The 21,416-nt window shown below is 38.7% G+C and overlaps 1 protein-coding gene across 1 annotated transcript in view; it reads left to right on the top strand.

The window, feature by feature from the left end:
* FILIP1 (filamin A interacting protein 1) overlaps positions 1 to 20,885 on the top strand; it is a 127,640-nt gene extending 106,755 nt beyond the window's left edge. Inside the window, exons 4-5 of the mRNA XM_007953251.2 lie at positions 14,483 to 17,288; positions 20,679 to 20,885. Of these exons, the coding sequence (XP_007951442.1) occupies positions 14,483 to 17,288; positions 20,679 to 20,885 (3,013 nt within the window). The remainder of the gene's footprint in view (positions 1 to 14,482; positions 17,289 to 20,678) is intronic.
* Positions 20,886 to 21,416: the final 531 nt, after the last annotated feature.

Here is a 21,416-nt window from a genome sequence, read left to right as displayed (position 1 = left end):
CGGACTCCTGGTAGCACCATGGTTAAGTGCATGGCTGTTAATCAAAAGGTTGGCAGTTCAAACCCACCAGATGCTCTGCAGGAGAAAGATGTGGCCATTTGCTTCCATAAAGATTATAGCCTTGGGAAAACTGACGGGGCAGGTCTTTCTGTCCTATAGGGTGACTGCAAGTTGGAATAGACTTGATGGCAGCATTGTTTTTTTGGACGGCTTTTTGACTGAATTCATCATGCACTCAGAAAGGATACCAAAACCAAACCCACTGCCACCAAGTCAATTCTGACTCATACTGACCGTGTAGGACAGAGTAGAACTGCCCCTGGCTTAAGTCTTAACAGAAGCAGACTGCCATGTTCTCCAGTGGAGCAGTTAGTGGGTTTGAACCATCAACTTTCTGTTTAGCAACCAAGCCCTTTAACCACTGCACCACCAGGGCTCCTTCTCAGATAGGGAAGAGACAAGAAAAAAAGGAAGCAAACACACACACACACACACACACACACATACACCCAAGAAGGAAGGAAAAAAGAAAGAGATTTGGAGGGGATAAAAGGCTTTGGAAACATTTGTATGAATGATGATCTAGACATTCCTTACAATGTAGGTGATATATTCACCCACTATTGTTTATTTGTGTGTGTAGCAGATTTTTGCTATTTAAAAACATTTTTAGGGAAAGAAAGAAATTCAGGTAAAATTTTTTGTTAAGACAAAATGACTTTTAATGCAGAACTTGGTATTCTGGAGCCCACACTGTAGGAGTGTTTTCATTTAGATGCAAGTAAATTAACCTGCACTTTGGTTGAAATTTGTATCCCCTCCTGTTGGCTGAATCATAGATGAGACTCTAGTGGGATCCCTATTTAAATACCAGCATGGGCTGAATAGAACAGTACAGAGTTTAGCGAGGATGAGAAATCAGGAGTGAGGCCCGTTTGACACTTTCGGCATATCTTTTATTTAGATCATTCCTGCCTCTCCAACTTCATCTGCCTCCCCACTACATTTTCCTGTGTTGAGCGTAAATCCCGTTAACTCACTTTGCTTAAGAGCTGCCTTCTCTTCCAGTCCCAAACAGCTCCACCCCTTCTCACAGACCAAAGTAAATCTGCACAATAATGAGCCATATAAGGGAGAAATGACATCATCAGTTAGTGGTCCCGAGCTGTTTTACACAACATTCACCTTTCATTGTTCTGATGACAGGGCTGGAATGTGACGGTTAATTCCCTGTGGAGTAGGGGGCTGAGCAGGGCCTGCTGCTGTTGAACAAACTTCAGTACCCCCTTATAAAAAACAAAAACAAAAAAAGCTACTATGTTTCCTAGTCATAAGGTAAGGAAGTCAAGATCTGTTTTGATTTAAGCAATGTTGGTTACTCTAGTCCATTCGCATTTCATTTGTTGATAGGCTTACTTGTCAGTAAACTCCTTTCTAAGTATTATTGCATAGAGCATCTTGGAGGCTGGGTTTGAACATTTGTAGAGCCCTAGTAATCTGATGAGGGCGGTAAGAATTGGACAACCTTTCATCTGTAGCTACAGGTTTTACTGAGTATAAAGGGTGATAACCCTTGAAAATGACCAGTTTATCGTGGCTTTCCTTGATATTTTGAATCCTCGATTGGAATCCTTGATTGAAGGCCAACATGCACCTTGTGGTATGAGGAGTGTTCCTGTTTTTCTGTGTAGGGACAAAATAATCTCATCCTACAGAAACACTGGGAAATTTGTAGCACAACCGACTCTCTTACCTTACCATAAATCCTGCTAAGTTGTTCGGAGCCTTTTTATACACTTTCTGTGTATTGTAACTCTATCTTCTAATTTATGATTTCTTGATGAGCAAAACAACAAAAACTAATTTGAGGTAAAATGTTATTTCTAAATGTGTCTTGTGGTCATTGTTTTGTGGGGTTTTGGCAGATTTCTCTTTGCAAATTTGAAAAAGAATTGTAAAAGGTCTGCAGTACATTAGAATGTATAGTGATCCTGAGCAAGTTTGTTCTGACCCATCAGCTTCACAGCATTAACAAGAATAAGAATGCAAGTAGGTTTGATTTCAAAGTGGGAATGAGATTAAAGTTGAGACTATGTTAAACAATTGTGTAAAAAGTTCAACTTTAGAAATTTTTAAAAATGCCAAAAAAAAAAAAAAAAGCAAAAACACTGTCTGAATTCAGCAGAGTAAAAAATAAACAGATTGTATTCAGTGCTCAGTAGGGTTAGAGAGTACTGTGAGCCTTTCACGAAACCTTCACTTTGCTCAAAACCAAATTTTTATAGCATAATTTCAGATTCACATAATCTGCTTCATAGAAATTTGAACATTAAGTGAAAGTGGTATGGTTTGCATTTGTGTAGATTTACTTTTGTGTAATATTGATTATTAATAATGTTTTGTCTATGTGCTTAAAGTGATGAAAATCTTGAGTTCACTACATTGATCTGTGTAGATTCTTAATGCCATGTGACTGAATAACCTTCTATTTACTTGTAAAACTAAATATCCTTCCCACAACAGAATGTTGTTTTCTCTAGATTAACTATACTCAGGATCAATTCAAAACAGTCTTGGTTTTTCGGAATGTTACATTAGCCTTAAGTGTTCCAAAACTGGATAAAATATTTGTTAGGTAAATGTTCATATAATTTTAAAAATATTTAGTAAATTTCACATTAAAAAACATATTTTAAAGGTTTTCAAAGACCTTTAGATACAATGGCAATTAAATATATGCACAATTTTAGAGAAAGAGGGTTAATTTTCTGAGTATATGAATGCATGCTGTTGAAGAGCAAACTGAGTCTTTGTTAAAATTAAAGCAAAGAGTTTTATTGAAGAACAGAATGACCAAGACTGGGTAGCACTTCGTGAGGATTCATCAAAGTACTCCAACGAGAGGATTTTTCAGAGTTTAAGTGTAGAAAATCCAGGAATTTATAAGAAAAAAATTCTGATTGATGGAAATTTACAAAATCATGCTTTAACAGACACTAGAGGATTCCAAGATCCCATGAACACTGTTTTGTTAATCATAAAGTTTGTGTCAGTTAAAACCACGGTGGTGCAGTAGTTAAAGCGCTTGGCTGCTAACCTAACCAAAAGGTCAGTGATAAGAATCTATCAGCCACTCCACAGGAGAATGATGTGGCAGTCTCCTTCTGTAAAGATTTAGTTTTGGAAACCCTATGGGGCAGTTCTACTCTGTCCTATTGGGTCACTTTGAGTCGGAATCGACTAAAGCAATGGATTGGTTTTGGTTAATCTATGGAGATTTTAGGGCCAGCCTAAATGAATATCCTTCCTGGGAGCAGGCTGTGGGAAGAGAGGGGAGGAGGGGAGCCAATAGGCTTCCAAAGGTATGCTGGCTAGCCGACTTTTGAAAGCCAGCTGAGAATAAGCAATAAACAGTAAAAAATGGAGTCTAGCCTGTAGCTCTGACGGAAGCTCTCCTTATGCAAAGCACTTAGATTGTTTAAAGCTTCTTTACAATGGAAATACACTACTGTAAGTGATTTTTATACTTAAGTTGTTTTGCTACTTATTTCATGTCTACATTTTTAAAACAAATTTTATTTATTAAAATAGATTTACCCAAGAGACAGATTAATAGTATATTTATAAAAAGCTTCACAATAGAATATTATTTTATACTGTGAGCTTTCATAATGTATAAGCATAAAATCATTAAGTATAAACTTAAAACCATAACTTTTTCCCAGCACTCCATAAATGCATGTAGAAAGTAAAGTGAGGTATATAATATTTGTACCTTTGTGGATGGTCTTCAGTTTGTTTGAAGTCTCAGGAAATTTGATACCACCTCCCAGCTCTTTCCTTTTCATGTTCAGTATGACCACAAGCATATCCCACAGTGAAGAGCTGGCTCTGCCTAAGCATGTGGGAGGACACTCTCACATTGTGATTTCAGGGACCTAAAACTCACTTGTATCAAAATAACTTACCCACTCTCTGACTTCCTTAGGGGATTCCCTTCATTTAGCTATTTTCTGAGGGAGGGAAGCACACCTGTTACCTGGATGTTCCCAGATAATTAGGTGTGATGAACCTCACTGACACATTTTTTGGGCCCAGGAAAGGAAAGGCCTCCTAGGATTCTGGAGGGGAAGGGAAGGGGCCACCTGGAAGCAACAACCCAAGGCAACAATTTCGGCAACAAACTTTCTGGCTCGTGGCTTTTCCTGTACATAGTGAAAAATCATTAAGTAAATTAATCTTTGTTCCTTAAAAACAACACACAAAAGATCGAGCAATATCTGCTTTCTATCATTTTAAAAAGATTTCAGTTGACCAGTCAGAGAGGGTGTTTGAAAAGTGCTGTGAACAACTTAGGAAATATGTAAACACAATAAAAGGCATATTGTTATGGGTAGAAACTACTCATCCATGCCCACAACATAAACAATAACATTTTTAAGTTTTAAGAGAGAACTTATCTTTTCTTCTGTTCCACCAATAGAAGCACCCACTCCCCTTTGCCTGTCTCCTCCCCACTGTCTTTGAAGAATTTATTCCTGTGGGGAGGGAGGATAACATAAATTGGCAGTAAATTTCAATTTAGCATTATTACTAATAATATGCAACATTTACACACTGCTGTCGAGTCGGATCCGACTCATAGCGACCACTCCTTGGGTTTCTGAGGCACTATCACTACAGAAGTAGATTGCCCAAGCTTCCTTCCGAGGAGTGGCTGGTGGCTTTGAACTGCCAGCCTTCTGGTTAGCAGTCAAATGCACTAGGCCACCAGAGCAACATTTAATGGGTACTTACGGGAGCTCTGGTAGCATATTGCCTAAGGCACTGGACTGCTAACCAGAGGGCTGGCGGTTCAAACCCACCAGCAACTCCTCAGAAGGAAGATGGGGCAATCTACTTCCGTAGTGATACTGCCTTGGAAACTCAAGGAGGGGTCACTATGAGTCGGTCCGACTCGACGGCACATAACAACAACAACAACAAACCTTTATACATAATAATTCATGTAATTCTGACAACGACTTTGTGAATTAGGTACAATTATTATCCCACTTTTATAGAGGGGAAAACTGAGGCAGCAATAACTTTAGAAATTTGTTGAAGTTAATAGGTGATAGAACCAGAATTAAATTTAAATGTCTGGCTTTAGAGCATGAGCTCCGAACTACTACCCTGAGGGTGAATTTTGAAATGACAAGTATCAAAATATATACATGTACTTTCTGGTGATGGAAATTATTGACACTGCCAAAAAGCGAAAACAGCAGAGTCTTGTTGCAATTAAAAGTAAGGAGCTTTTATTTAGAGGCATAGCAATTTGCAAATTGGGAATCACAAGGTCCAGAGGATTCTGAACCCAGTGATCCAGGAGGAGAACAGTTCAGGGACTTTTTATAAGAAAATACAAAGAATTTCAACAAAAATTCAGTGATTGGTTGGCATTTAGGTAATGATTACAAAATTGAGTGAGAATACATCTGAAGACCAAAGAAGAGTTGATGCTTTTGAATTGTGGTGCTGGCAAAGAACACTGAAAGTACCATGGACTGCTAAAAGAACTAACAGATCTGTCCTGGAGGAAGTGCAGCCAGAATGCTCCTTGGAAGCGAGAATGGCCAGACTTTGTCTCACCTACTTTGGTCATGTTGTCAGAAGGGACCATTCCCTGGAGAAGGATGTCATGCTTGGTAAAGTGGAGGGTCAGCAAAAAAGGGGAAAGCCCTCAATGAGATGGATTGACACAGTGGCTGCAACAATGGGCTCAGGTGTAACAAGGATTGTGAGGCTGGTGCAGAACCAGGCAGTGTTTCATCCTGTTGTACATAGGGTTGCTATGAGTTGGAGCCAACTTGGCGACACCTGGCGACAACAACAACATCTAGGAGAATGCAAGGAACTTCAATAAAAATTCAGTGTTCAGCTGACATTTAGGTAATGGTTACAAAATTGGATTTATATGTCTGGCCTTGAAACAATCATGAGACCCTCTTTGTGTGACCACAGGGAGGACATGCATAATTCTAAGTTTTATCTTGAGTAAGCATTTGTTCTGAGAGTTGTTTTGCACTCTACTGAACAGGGTGTATTCTTAACAAGCAAAACCCTAAAGCAAACAAAATCACATTCTTCTTTAAAATTGTTTACCAAGTAATTTTCTCAAGGTATAATGGAGAGTTTCAGAAATGACAGGCTGCATTCTCAATGCAGAAGTTATTTTTGATTCAAAATGGAGTTTTGGCTTCAGACTTTAGCATAGGTACCATCTCACTTCAGGAGCCCTAAAATGATTTGACGTGCGTTTACTCAGCATGAGTGAGTTATAGAGATCAGTTTTTATACACATTACTACATATGATTTCATATTTGGTCCTTTATCAGGAGTTACCTGTTTCATCTCCTGAATATGCCCACTGTGCTATCAGTATGTGTGGTCTTTATTTTTATCGAAACAGAAATTTTCTAGCTCTAAATGTTCTACTGTATGAAATGAGAAAAATAGAGAACTAGACTTCAGGACTGCCATTAGGGGATCTAATGCAAGACCCTTCCCTGCTGCTTAGCCTTAAAGTGAGGACAGATGAGATTCTCTTAATGTCTGATCTGAAGGAGAGGAAGAACTTCCCTTCTCCTCTTAGCTTCACTTTTGTTCTTGTTCCATTCCTCTTCCCTCCATAGGCATGTGTACATGGCTATAAACCAGTCATCCTTCCCTTCTCAACTCTTCCTTAACCCACCCTCAACCACTGCTATCTTTCTCCTCCACTTGGATTTGCCCTATCATTCCAAATTCCAAATCTGTCTTAGGAGAAACTATGATGCATATAAAGTTGTGTGTTGGGTGTCAAGAAGGAAGGTGAACCTGAGACTTGTAACTCACCTACAAATTGTACAATCTGTTCAGTGATATATCACGTAGGGTTCTAGCAAAACCCTGATGGCATTTTCAAACCAGGTAATTTAAGAAAGTTACAAATGATTGGTGGGTATAAGGAAGACAATAAGAGATAGTGCAGTTTCCCAGGGCTAGTAATAGATGGGGAGTGCCTGGGTGATTCAAATAGCTAAGCGCTAGGCTACAAGACAAAAGGTTGGCTGTTCAAACCTGCTGAGAGACACCTTAGAAGGCAGGCCTGCTGCTGCTTCCAAAAGGCCACAGCCTTGAAAACTTGTGCTATATACTTGGGTTCATCATGAGTTGGAATCTTCTTGACGGCTACTAACAACAACTGTAATAATTGGAGCTTTTTAACATCCTTAACCTAAAAGGAAGGCGCCCTGGTGGTGCACTTGGCTGCTAACCAAAAGGTCAGCAGTTCGAACCCACCAGCTGCTCCAAAGGGGAAAAGACCAGGCAATCTGCTCTCATAAAGATTACAGCCTAAGAAACCCTATTGGGGCAATTCTACTCTGTGTATAAGGTCATGCAACGAGTTGGAATTAACTCCACAACAAACAAAAATAACAACAATCTAAAAAGAGGGGAGTGGTTACCAGAGCCTTTAGGAATAACTGAAGAAGACCATTCAACTGGGCTGTGGTCCTTAGTAGAAGAAAGAAGCCAAATGTCCAAAGACCCAGGAGGGAATTATTCATTATTCTTCAGTGTTCTTTTGGTGCCTCCTATGACTAAACCCAACTTCAAGCCAGAAGGAGTTTGTTAATATAGTCCCTAAAAGTCAATCTCACAGAGCATAGAGCAGGGTTGGGAAGGGTGGAGAGTAGATAAGGAGAGATAAATGGAAAATATGCAGCCTAAAGGATAATAATGAGAAGTATCTATTTCTGTGGTCATTAAAATAATTAAATATACAAATTAATAGTTAGGTCATTTAATATTTTCAATACATATTTTTCTATAGCTACACATAGCATTTATTCTTAAAATAAATCAATGCTTCTAGTTAAAAACACTTGTGTTTTTTTAGAAAAAGCTCAGGCTTGATGTGCATCCTTCACAAATTTATAAGAGAAAACTGTAATCCTATTTCTTTTTCAAAGATGGAGAAAATTGAGATGTAAAAAAAGACAATTTCAAAAGGTCATAATATCAGAGAAGAAAAGACTTAGAAATTCACCTTTCCCATGTTCACTCAGCTGAGCTGACTTTTCAAAGAATTAATTTTGCCCTCTGCTCAAGTCATAGGTCCTTGAGGAAAAAATGGGCAGTAGGTACATCATAACTATATACCTAAGATTCCAAATGGTAAAACTTAGACCAATTGGCTAAGATCTGATGATAATGAGGCCAGTATGGTCAAGGAGTGAAACTAATCATTCACCCATTCACCCGTGTCAAAATGCAGAGGTAATCCTATATAAATCTTTCTACTTTATATTCAAAACCAGCTAATTTGACTTCATAATTATCCCTGTGATCCTCTCCTTTCTCATATTACTATTGTGATCTTAGTTTAATCATTCTCTTGCTGTCTCTCTTTTTTGCTTAAAAAATTATAATACTTTCACATCTAGTCTCCCTGCCTCTAGTCTTCGCCTTTCTGCAATCCATATACCACACTGCCATTACAGTGCCATTTACTCTCCTTAAATCCGTCAAGAACTCTGTATAACCCTCAAAATGGAGCCCAGGCTTTTTAGGATGACATAGAAGATGTCTGATGATCCAACCTCCACCTTCTTATTGCTTGACACTTTTCCATCTTCCACTGTGTGCTTTGACTTTGACTCTGCTGTTTACATAAGGTTTGGTTTTCTTGTCTTCACATACTCTTCTTCCTCTATGTGGAACACCATTTCTCCCGTTCTTCATCTGGATAACCCTTGTTTGTTCATTCATTGAACAAATATTTACTGAGCATCTACTTGGTGTCAGGTACCCTGTTGGGGGCTAGTTTTCAGCCATCAGCCCTGCCCTCAGGGAGTTTACAAATAAATGAACCAGATGATGTCACATAGTGAAAGTGCAGTGACAGGAAAAAAAATAGTGTAATATGATGAAGAGTAACTGGGCAAACTATTTTTCATAAGGTGGTCAGAAATGCCTCTCTTGGGAGGGGCTTGTGAACTGAAATCTGAAGTATGAGAAGGAAGAGATCATAGGACTGTTGTGTACAGCGGTGCAAGTTATAGCCTGCAGGGGCACTTGACCAATGAAAGAAAGGGGACTGAAATCCAGCTCTCACTCAGTGTATCATACCAGGCATGTCAGCATGGGGCTAGATCCACAGAGAGCCAGGGGGCCTTTATCTAACTTTCACCAATGTGCCATAGAGCTGTACCCCTGATAGCAGAACAAGCATAAAGGGAAAGACAGTTGCAAAAACCCTGAGCAACAACTTCTTCCATCTTCATCCACACCTTTGGGTGTTTCTGTTGTTGTTCTTATGTGCTGTTGAGTTGGACCCGACTCATACCGACCCCTCCTTGGGTTTCCGAGGCAGTATCACTGCGGAAGTAGATTGCCCCATCTTCCTTCCGAGGAGTGGCTGGTGGGTTTGAACTGCCAGCCTTCTGGTTAGCAGTCAAGTGCCTTAGCCACTATGCTACCAGAGCTCTCTGGGTGTCCCTAAGTAGCCTATATTTAAAGCTTTTTACATATTATTGTAATTGTGTATTTAGCTAGATACATGTTTTTAATATATATGTATGTATTTTCTTCTAGTACCTAATACACTGGCAATGGAGGGGATTTGAACTTTCTTTGGAGAATTATTGAGTAGATTAATGAATCATGGTTATGTTTCTATATGAGTCAAGGAGCTTCCTACTAGAGTGTGTGGTCTGAGAGCTATATCTCAAACAGTGGTCCTCCTGATGGGCAGCCAATCAGAAAATGCAGACATTTCTATGGTTCTTAGGAGCAAATGACAAACAATTTCTTAGACTTTAATTTTTACTTATGAGTAAGAGCTATTAACTAGCAAATGCTAAGTGATTTATTTTTAAGGATAGCATTTATACTTTTAGATTAGCATGTTACTAGATTTTCCCTAAAGATGAAGTCAGTATTTTACCTTGGAATCTGGCTACCACCCAATGATGCAAATGCCTGTTAAGTATGCACTCACCTCATAGTGGGAAATCTCATAATCTTCAAGAAGAATAATTTGTCAGTCATAAGTATTTCATGATTTTCAGTTGCCACCATCTTGTATTTTAAAGATAAATTATTAATGGCTGAACTTCATAATCAGTTTAGTTTGTTGTGTGTTGTTGGTCCATAATACATATCCTTTGTTTATAATTTTCAACAACTAGACTTTAAGGCATGCTGTCACTATGGCCATTATACATAATCTCAAAATCCGAAGAGTAATATTCATTTTTGATAAACTGCCTCATATTTATTGTGTGTATCTTCTATTTTAATTACTTGGGTTAAGCTTGGATTAAATGTAAGAAAACTACTGGATTATTCTTTAGTTTATATTATAAAATCATGTGTATAATATCAGTCTCTTCCCTTATGAAGTAAAGCAGTTCATAAAAGCTGTTAGCTTTTCTTCTCTTTCAATCTTTATCACCAAGCTCTTTTTCAGAGTGAATTTGGATGAGCTAAATCTTCTGCCCCATTAAACTGAGCCAGGGTTAGAAAGCTTGAGATCAGTTGCTCTAAAATGCTGCTGGTCTTCACAAGAAGGGAAGAGGAAATAGTTTACAAGGGCCTTTATAAATTCACCTCTGCTACTAAGAAATACAAAACAAAAACTTTGTTTAAAATATTGTAGGCTATAGTGAAGGACTCACCCTATTTTTACATATAAAAAAAATGATTAGCTCTCAGTTATCAGGGCTGGGACTAGGGTGAGGCAAGTGAGGCACTCACCTTGGGTGTAAAATTTAAGAGGATACCAAACACCTCAGTAATATTCTTTAATAAAAATCAAAATTAATACAAAAAAAGTCCATGATGAACAAAATACTAAAATTTCAAATAAGGACAGGATCTGACCCTACAGTTGTAAGACTTAGCTTTACTCATTTTACCTTTATCCCAGCCCTGCTCAGTATATTGGGGACATTACGTTACTTCTGGATAACAATTATTAGACCAATGACTGTCCCGAAGAACTGGGGTGACTTATTAAAAAGTAACACTTCTTCCTAAGTCATTTGATAAAACATGTTCTATCATGTCACCAAGATGTTTAGCTCTGTACTTTGCTCTAGTTGTTTTTTTAAAAAAAAAAAACCAAAACATTGTGATTAAACATTTCAAACTGCATTCAAGCTTAACTCTTTTGAGATTCATTCATCTTTAATTATTATCATGCTTCTGCTAGTTTTAACCTGCCCCTTCTTTTGAAAGACAGAGGTGTTTGTGCAGAGAGAGTGGAAGAAAGCAGAAATAGTGTGCTGAGAAGGAAAATTAGCATGGCCTGGCTAAGTGCACAAGTTGAAATGAGCATAGGATGACTTTTAAGGTGACATCAGTGTTGCAAAATGGGGCCCACTGGAATAAGATGGTGGCAAGTGACGACATCTAAAAGAAGCAAAGAGAGCATTGCCTCTCTGGGTTCAGCTTTTCATGGGTGGAAGTATGCACCTATGTAGACAGTATCTACTGGTCTTTTTGAGAGACAGTGATAACCATTGCCTATATCCATTACTTCACTGGGGGCTGCAAAATGGTGATATTCTATAATTGTTTATTAATAAAAATGTTCTATCATTTCTTCTTTATTTATTAGGTGGACTATTTCTATAAAGAGAATCAAAGAGCTTTAAAGTTAGGTGGAAATATGCTATTTTCATTATATGTGTATATACTTTAAAAGTTAAAATGTTGACCCTACTGTACTGGTTTCCTCTGTTCATTTCCCTGTTTCTTCTTCCTTTTACAATCAATATCCCAAACAATTACTCTCAGATATTTGCCTCCTGTTTTTTTCTCTTGTTTTTTCTTCAGCTAAGTTTAACCCATCTATATTTTGTTCCCTCACACCATTAAAACTGTTCATGTGAAGATAACTGATGATTTCCATGTTGGACATATCCCATGGAAAAGTTTTTTTTTTTTTTTTTTTTAACAGTGAACATTTTTCTGTTCTTCTCTTACTTGATCTTTCTGGAACATTTGCACTATTGTTCCTTTAACTTCTCCCTACCCTTAGCTTCTGTGAATCCATTGTTACTTGGTTGTGGTCACCCCTGCTCAAGCTCCCTTATTAAGTTCCTCTATCTTTTCTCATTTCTTAAATATCGGTGTTCTTTTTCCTTTTACTCTCTTGTCTCTACACATCTTTCAGTTATCTCATTCCCTCTTGTGGATTCAGATTGCACCAGTCACTGGTGACTCCTAATTTGTAACTCTGGCCTAGATTCATCTCTCCAACTCCAGCCTTACATATCTAAACACTTTACACTTACCATTCCATTTAATCCTCACAACAGCACTATGAGGAATGTACTATCATTCCCTTGATTTTATAAATGAGAAAACTGAGTCACAGAGAAGTTAGGTAATTTGACCAAGTATATTTGAGTTTTAGCAAGACTTTTGAAAGGGTCTGTTACAATCTTCAACAAGTAGGTAGAGAGCTCAGAATGGGTTATGTTCTGGGTACTAGAGACATGTTGTTAGGTGCCAGAAATTTAAGGCAGATTCAAAAGAGGCACAGAATGATATGTCCTTACATTTCCTTGATTATGCAAAGGTATTCAAGTGTGTGGATCATAACAAATTATGGATAACATTGCAAAGAATGGAAATTCCAAAATACTTAATTTTTCTCAAGAGGAACCTATACATAGACCAAGAAGCTAGGGAAAAACCAGTGAATAAACAGACAAGAATCTCCTCTCAAGGCGTTCACATATTAGAGAAGACAGTACAAATAATAATAAGTAAAATATATAGTGTGTTAGATGGTAGTAAGTACTACAAATAAAAATAAAGCAGAAAAAAGAAATAGGAAGTTTTACTGTGAAAAGCACAATTTAAAATAGAGTGGTTAAGGAAGGTCTCACTGCAAAGGTAATATTTGTGTAAAGATCTAAAGCAAGTGAGGGAGTGACTCATTAGCATATCTGAGAGATGAATCTTTCAGGAAGAGAGCACAGTGTTCTAGACCATGACAAAGACATTGTAGGCAGAGGGAAATGAGTGAGGGAGAGTTTTAAGAGATGAAGTCAGAAAGGTGAAGATCATGTAGAAAAAGAAAAGTGTGATCATGTAGTGCCTATTAGGCCATTGTGATGATTTGCTTTTTCTCAGAATAAAATGGGAAGCTATTGGAAGGCTTTGAGAAGAAGAGTGACAGCTCTGATTTATGCCTTTTACAGACTTACTCTGGCTTCTGGGCAAAGAAGTAGGAGCTCTGGTGGCATACTGGTTAAAGCATTTGGTTGCTAACCAAAAAATTTGAACCCACCAGACGCTCTCCAAAATTGATTCAATGGCAGTGGGTTTGGTTTTTGGTTTGGTTCTGGGCAAAGAATAGACTGGAGGCAGGCAAGAGTACAAGCTGGGGGTCAGATAGGAGGATATTGTAATTATCCAGATAAGAGTCGATGGTGGCTTGAACCAAGGTGGTAGCAATGGAGGAGATGAGAAGTATTCAGAATATATTTTGAAGGTAGCATATTTCTCAGAACAATCAACCCTAGGAGACCAAAAGAACAGCATCTGCCTAAAGAACAAATTTCAGAAGGCAGGAACAAATTTCAGAAGGCAGGAAGGGGCAGGAGAAAAGGACAAATGAAATGGGTAACCCAGGGAGAAAGTAGTGAGAGTGCTGTTACATTGAGGGGATTTCTACTAATGAGACAAAGTTCTGTGCCAGTTCTGGTGTCAGCTTGTGTCAATTAGCTTTTGTACCAGAAAGCCCATCTTGCATTGTCTCCATCAGGTGATAGTGGTATAGTTTATTACAAAGGTCCAAAATAAGAAAAAAACTTTGAATGTTCTTTTTTGGATCTTCTCTTCTATGTAAACTTCTCTTGCCTCCTGCCAGAAGTTTCATGATGCAGAGGCAAAGAGCTTGGATTCCCAAACCTACTGCCCAAGTTTGAATCCCAGCAGTAGCACTTACTGACTGTGTGACCTCTGGCAAGTTATATAATCTCTCTGTAACTCAGATTCCTCATGGGAATGATAGTAGCACTGCTTTTCTTATAGGGTAGCTGTAAGGATAAAGTGAAGACTAGTGCCTGCAACACGAATGCACTATATAATAGTCATTATTATTATACAACCTAAGTTTCAGTTAATGGTTATTTTCTTGAAATGCAGAAAAGTGTTCATAAATGTTTAGCTTACTGAACTTTTACAAGTTCAACAATCCAGTGTAACTAGCACCTAAATCAAAAAACAGAAATACCAAAAGCCCTCCTCGTGCCCCCTTCAAATACCTACCTCTGTCTAAGGGTAAACAGTACCCTGACTTTTATCTTAATGACTTTTCGTTAAGCATTGATACTAAAGCAATTGTTAAGGGATTTTGTTTTTTATTTAATATCTGAGACAAACCTATTTACTGATTAATCTTTTAATATATAATTATGTTTTGTTTTCTAGGTTGAAAAAACTCCTTGAACAAGAAAAGGCTTACCAAGCCCGAAAAGAAAAGGAAAATGCTAAGAGGCTCAATAAACTAAGAGATGAGCTTGTCAAACTCAAGTCCTTTGCACTCATGCTGGTGGATGAAAGACAAATGCATATTGAGCAACTTGGTCTACAAAGCCAGAAGGTACAGGATCTTACTCAGAAATTGAGGGAAGAAGAAGAAAAGCTGAAAGCCATTACTTCCAAATCCAAAGAAGACAGGCAGAAATTGCTCAAGTTAGAAGTGGACTTTGAACACAAGGCTTCAAGATTCTCTCAAGAGCATGAAGAGATGAATGCTAAATTGGCTAATCAAGAGTCTCACAACAGGCAACTTAGACTCAAACTGGTTGGCTTAACTCAAAGAATTGAGGAGCTAGAAGAAACCAACAAAAACCTTCAAAAGGCAGAGGAAGAACTTCAGGAATTAAGAGATAAAATTGCCAAAGGGGAATGTGGAAACTCCAGCCTCATGGCGGAAGTGGAAAATCTTCGAAAGCGTGTACTGGAAATGGAAGGTAAAGATGAGGAGATCACTAAAACTGAATCCCAGTGTAGGGAATTGAGGAAGAAGCTGCAAGAGGAAGAACACCACAGTAAGGAGCTCAAACTTGAAGTTGAGAAGTTACAGAAGAGAATGTCTGAACTGGAGAAACTGGAAGAAGCATTTAGCAAGAGTAAATCTGAATGTACCCAGCTACATTTAAATCTGGAGAAAGAAAAGAACTTAACCAAAGACCTGCTAAATGAATTGGAAGTGGTCAAGAGTCGAGTTAAAGAACTTGAATGTTCTGAAAGTAGATTGGAAAAAGCTGAATTAAGCCTAAAAGATGATCTCACAAAGTTGAAGTCATTTACCGTGATGCTGGTTGATGAAAGGAAGAATATGATGGAAAAAATAAAGCAAGAAGAAAGGAAAGTGGATGGTCTCAATAAAAATTTTAAGGTGGAGCAAGGAAAGGTTATGAATGTAACAGAAAAACTAATTGAAGAAAGTAAGAAGCTTTTAAAGCTGAAATCTGAAATGGAGGAAAAAGTATACAATTTGACAAAGGAGAGAGATGAATTAATAGGCAAACTGAAAAGTGAAGAAGAAAAGTCTTCTGAATTAAGCTGCAGTGTTGACTTATTAAAGAAGAGACTTGATGGTATAGAGGAAGTAGAAAGAGAAATAACAAGGGGAAGATCTCGAAAAGGACCTGAACTCACCTGCCCAGAAGATAACAAGATTAAAGAACTAACGCTTGAAATTGAGAGACTGAAGAAACGTCTGCAGCAGTTGGAGGTAGTGGAAGGGGATTTGATGAAGACAGAGGATGAGTATGATCAGCTGGAGCAGAAATTTAGAACTGAGCAGGATAAGGCTAATTTCCTCTCTCAACAACTAGAGGAGATAAAGCACCAAATTGCCAAGAATAAAGCAATAGAGAAAGGTGAGGCTGTGAGCCAGGAAGCTGAGCTGAGACACAGATTTCGGTTGGAAGAAGCTAAAAGTCGAGACTTAAAAGCAGAAGTCCAAGCTCTTAAAGAGAAGATTCATGAGCTAATGAACAAAGAAGATCAGCTTTCTCAGCTCCAGGTGGATTATTCTGTTCTTCAACAAAGATTTATGGAAGAAGAAAGTAAGAACAAAAACATGGGGCAGGAGGTCCTCAATTTGACCAAAGAGTTGGAGCTTTCCAAGCGGTATAGCCGTGCTCTCAGACCCAGTGTGAATGGAAGAAGAATGGTGGATGTCCCAGTAACATCGACGGGAGTGCAGACTGATGCTGTTAGCAGTGAAGCAGCAGAGGAGGAAACTCCTGCTGTTTTTATACGGAAATCCTTTCAAGAGGAAAATCATATCATGAGTAATCTTCGACAGGTGGGACTGAAAAAACCTATGGAGCGATCCTCTGTTCTAGACAGGTATCCTCCAGCAGCAAATGAGCTCACTATGAGAAAGTCTTGGATTCCATGGATGAGGAAAAGGGAAAATGGTACCTCAATCACTCAGGAGAAAGGGCCTCGAGCAAATTCCAGTCCAGGGCACCCAGGAGAGCTAGTCCTTTCACCAAAGCAGGGTCAGCCTCTGCATATTAGAGTGACTCCAGATCATGAGAATAGTACTGCCACTTTGGAGATAACAAGTCCAACATCTGAAGAATTTTTTTCTAGCACCACTGTCATTCCTACCTTAGGGAATCAGAAACCAAGGATAACCATTATTCCATCACCAAATGTAATGTCTCAAAAATCAAAAAGTGGAGAAACTACTCTTGGCACAGAAAGAGCCATGTCCCCAGTCACAATTACTACATTTTCCAGAGAGAAGACCCCAGAAAGTGGAAGAGGTGCATTTGCGGACAGGCCCACATCTCCCATTCAGATAATGACAGTATCTACATCAGCAGCACCAGCTGAGATTGCAGTCTCTCCTGAATCCCAGGAAATGCCTGTGGGAAGAACTGTTCTCAAAGTCACCCCAGAAAAACAAACTGTCCCAACACCATTAAGGAAATACAATTCCAATGCCAATATCATAACCACAGAAGACAATAAAATTCACATTCACTTAGGTTCTCAATTTAAACGATCTCCTGGGACTTCAGCTGAAGGAACAAGTCCAGTTATTACTGTCCGACCAGTCAATGTGACAGCTGAAAAAGAAGTTTCCACTGGCACTGTACTCCGCTCTCCCAGGAATCATCTTTCATCACGACCCGGTGCGAGCAAAGTGACAAGCACCATCACCATAACACCGGTCACAACTTCATCTACTCGAGGAACTCAGTCAGTGGTGAGTAGAAGAGGTTCCAAAGTGTAGGCCAGGGGAGGGACGGAGAAATGAATAGCGAGGCCACATCCACAATATAACAAAACTATAGCCTCTCACACCATCTGAACCCACTAACAGTTATTTCCTAGAGGACTATCTACATTTCCTGAGAAAATAAAATAAAAAGTGGCCTAATATTTTGATAAATTGGGCTAATTTTGAGGGAAATTTTTTTCATGTAAATTATGGAGACCCTAAAATACTTTCAAAAATGGTCTCTTTGAAATGGTGGTATATAATAATAGGAAGTTTTAAAATTAGATTTTTATATTGAAAATACTTCTTAAAGTGGAGACAGTTGGGGAAATAGTCAATATACAAGAAGGATTAAAACTGTTGCTATATTATATCTCTATAACCTAAAATATTTAATATATGATTCCATATGGACATAAGTAAAAAATAAGATTAAAAAGATTTTAAATCAAAACTTTTTTAAAAGCAAAAAATGAAGTGAGTTTATATGTCTAAAACTTGTATTTTATTAAGAGAGCTCTGGTAGCATAGTGCCTAAGGCACTTGACTGCTAACCAGAAGGCTGGCGGTTCAAAAACACCAGGTACTTCTTGGAAGGAAGGTTGGGCAATCTACTTCCATGGTGATACCGCCTTGGAAACCCAAGGACGTGTTGCTGTGAGTCGGGTCCAACTCCACGGCACATAACAACAGCAACATCTTGCAGAGAGTAAGTGCTTCATAAATATTTATATAATAACTAGCTGGAAGGCTAAAGAAATTATTATAAAAAAACATTCCCAAAGTATAAAAACCAGAGCTTAAAAATAACTTCTATTTTTCAAGATAATTTCAATGATTGTCTTCATAGATTGGGGACAAATGGGTAAATATAATTATGGACCGAGAAACCCAAGGAGGGGTTGCTATGAGTTGAATCGACTCAACAGCAGTGAGTTTTTTTTTTTTCTTTTATGTAATGATTAGATATTTATTTGAACTAATATCCTAGAAGTTCTCATGATTCTTGGACTCTGAACAAATTATCCAGCATAGTTTGAAAACTCTTTAGAAAGACAGGAAGCTCGTTACTTAACTGTAGAAACTGAGGTTTGTTTTCCCATATCGTCAATACAATTTACAGTACTTTAATTCTCTATGTACAAACATAGACTCAAGACAGACTTCAGAGTATGAATTACTAATTGCTTTGCCAGTAAAGCTTTTATTTATCAGCTCTACAGAAACCACATAGCATTCAGAATTGCTCACCCTTCTCAAATGGTCTAGTACTGCTTTTTAGGCCACACAGCATAGCTTGGCTATGCAATCTTGCTTGTTTCTGCTGCATTGTATATAAAGAGAGTCGTAACAGAAGGTTGATCAAAACAGCCATTCCCTTATAGATATAAAGCTGAAGACTACTATGTCACGTTTAGGCTCTTCCAATCATAGCTGTAAATATTCCTAAGCACCTCTGAAGACAGATTTTCTGCTATAACATGTTATTTCCATTACAAGTGCCAGATCAAGATAACCTTACCCTTGGTAGCAACATTTTTGACTACTGATTAAACCCTGTACACAAATAGGATTTCAAATAGCCTTTCTGAGGTCTGGATGATGACTCACTTATTTCAGGTATATCAGATGCCATACAATTCAGGGACAGTAAAAGGTTTGGGATACTCCTCTTAGAACAGTGAGCCTAGTTCATTTCTGCATTTCTTTCAATAATTATCAAGTTTCTATTAGGCACTGGGCTAGGTGTTGGCATGCCAAGATGAAACAGATATGTCCTTTGCCTTTTAGAAGTTCTTCATTTTGTGGGAGAGGCAGGATTATAACCTATATATAGTAGTCTATGAGAGAGATATGGACCCACCAGAGAAGGCTTCACAAAGGAGGAGGTTTTCACAGATAAGGAGTGTTTTCAAGAAGGAAAAAGGAAGAAGCATGTAGAGAGAACACTATGTGAAAAGGTATGACAGTGTGAAAGAGCCGGACATATTTGGGGAACGGTGAGCCATCTCATTGTGCTGCAACAGTTGGGCAAGGGCAGAAAGTGCAAGAGCAGGAAATGGAAAGGCAAACTGGGGCCAGATATGGAAGGGAGGTGCATGTCTTACTATGAGATTGACAATCTTATAGAGTAGACAAAGAGCCATTGAAAGGGCAGTGAGCGTTAGAGAGATATTCTATTATTCATGTTTTAGAAAGATCCATCTGGAAAACAGTTTAAAGACTACATTAGAAGAAACAGTGACTGAGAACAGGGACGATGCTTTTGGATTTCTCTAGGCTAGACAAAGTGTAGGCTAGAACTGTGGAAGTAGAAATGAGGAGAGAGATATATTAAAGACAGGATCAAAAAGATTTCACGGCAAGTTGAGTATAGTGGGTAGCTCTGAGGTTTCTAGATTAGCCATCTGGGGGAACAGGATGAGAAACATTGGGGAACAAATGATTTAGAGGAGAAGGTAAGTGATGGTGGTTGGGGCATGTTCTATTTGAGATGCCTGCGGGACATTAGAAATGTCCAACAAGTAGTTGGAAATACAGACGTGCAGTTTAGAGCTTTGAAGGCCAGCGATCCTGAGACTCATGGACATGGGGGGTGATAGCTGACTATTCTCAGGGTGAGTGTGAAAAATAAAAGGAAGGTCAAGAATGGAACATGGTGACACATTTAGAGGACTGGCAAGGAAGTACAAGAAGCCAGAAAAAGCAATTGAAAGGAAGCCATCAGAGACAGGGGGTGAAGTCAGCACAAGAGTTTTAGGAGCGGTTTAAGAAGGAAGGTGGGGCCAGCAGTGACAATTAGAAAGAGAGAGAGAGAGAAAAAAAATTTTGAGATTATGAAGAGGTTATCACTGACCTCAACAATAGAGGTTATTTCAGTGAGGAAACACAACATGCCTATGGGCTCAGGAAGAAAAGTCCTGATGCGAATGGGAGGGTTGGGGTCTCAAGCACAGGAAAGGGGAACTGCATCATCTCAGAGAGAGGAAAGGAGGAGGAGTGAAGATAACTTGGGGACAGTTAGAGTAAACCTGCCCGAGGTGGCCTGTATTTTCTATGTAAGATAGGAGGTAAGGTCATTTAGAGTAGAGATAGAAGAGGTAGGTTGGGAACCTGAGAAGAGAAGGAAGCTTGCAATAGATGTTTCAAGAGAGCGATAAGGAGGTAATCAGAATAGATTAGACACCAACTTCAAGTTTCTTACAATTCTTTGATCAGGTTTCCTAAAATTCTTTTATCAAGTTTCTTAAAATTCTTTATCTGGAGGGATGCCATCTGTGGGTGTTCCCGTGTGGCAAGAGTTTTGCTAACACTCCGATTAATGACATAACTCACCAACACCTCCCTTGTGTTTCTGTATTTTCTCTCTTACAGTCAGGACAAGATGGGTCATCCCAGCGGCCTACACCCACCCGCATTCCTATGTCAAAAGGTATGAAAGCAGGAAAGCCAGTAGTGGCAGCCCCAGGAGCAGGAAATCTGACCAAATTCGAGCCTCGAGCTGAGACTCAGTCTATGAAAATAGAGCTGAAGAAATCTGCAGCTGGCAGCGCTACCTCTCTTGGAGGGGGGAAGGGCTGAGGGCAGTGGCTAAGGGGGTATGTTGTGCAGATGCTACTGCTGCCGTGAAAACAAACCGTCTGTTAGTGCCAATCTTTACATGTACTAATTTAAGGTTTCAATAGCTCATTTATAAAATAACCAACTAATAACCATGTGTCTTTTCTAATTTGTGCATTTGTTTTGATGCTAGGGAATAGAACTAATTAGAAAAAAATACTGTTTGCAGTGTGGTTTTTTAAGGACTCTGGGCCTGAGGCAGGATCTGGCTGATTGCCAAAGTTTTGCTTCTACACAAGTGGACGCACCAATTAACCCATCTGAGCCTCAGTTCCTTCATCAATAAAATGCTGGGTCATAAGATCTCCAAGGTGGCCTCCCATATTTTCTTAATGTAATCCAAATTTAATAGCTTTGTTCCACAATATTTTTTCCTCCTCAAAATGCTATTATGAAATAGGAAATAATTTAACAGTTGTCATTTGCCTCTATCAAACCCTGAATTTGCTTCATGTGCTAGAAAAAAATATCATGGCTATCACAGAGTCTGGA

The sequence above is a fragment of the Orycteropus afer genome, unplaced genomic scaffold (assembly GCF_000298275.1).
Source record: "Orycteropus afer afer isolate SDZICR_OR568_19922 unplaced genomic scaffold, OryAfe1.0 scaffold00380, whole genome shotgun sequence".
NCBI lineage: Eukaryota > Metazoa > Chordata > Mammalia > Tubulidentata > Orycteropodidae > Orycteropus > Orycteropus afer.
Note: the sequence above shows the minus strand (reverse complement) of the source record. Positions and strands in the feature narration are given on the sequence as shown.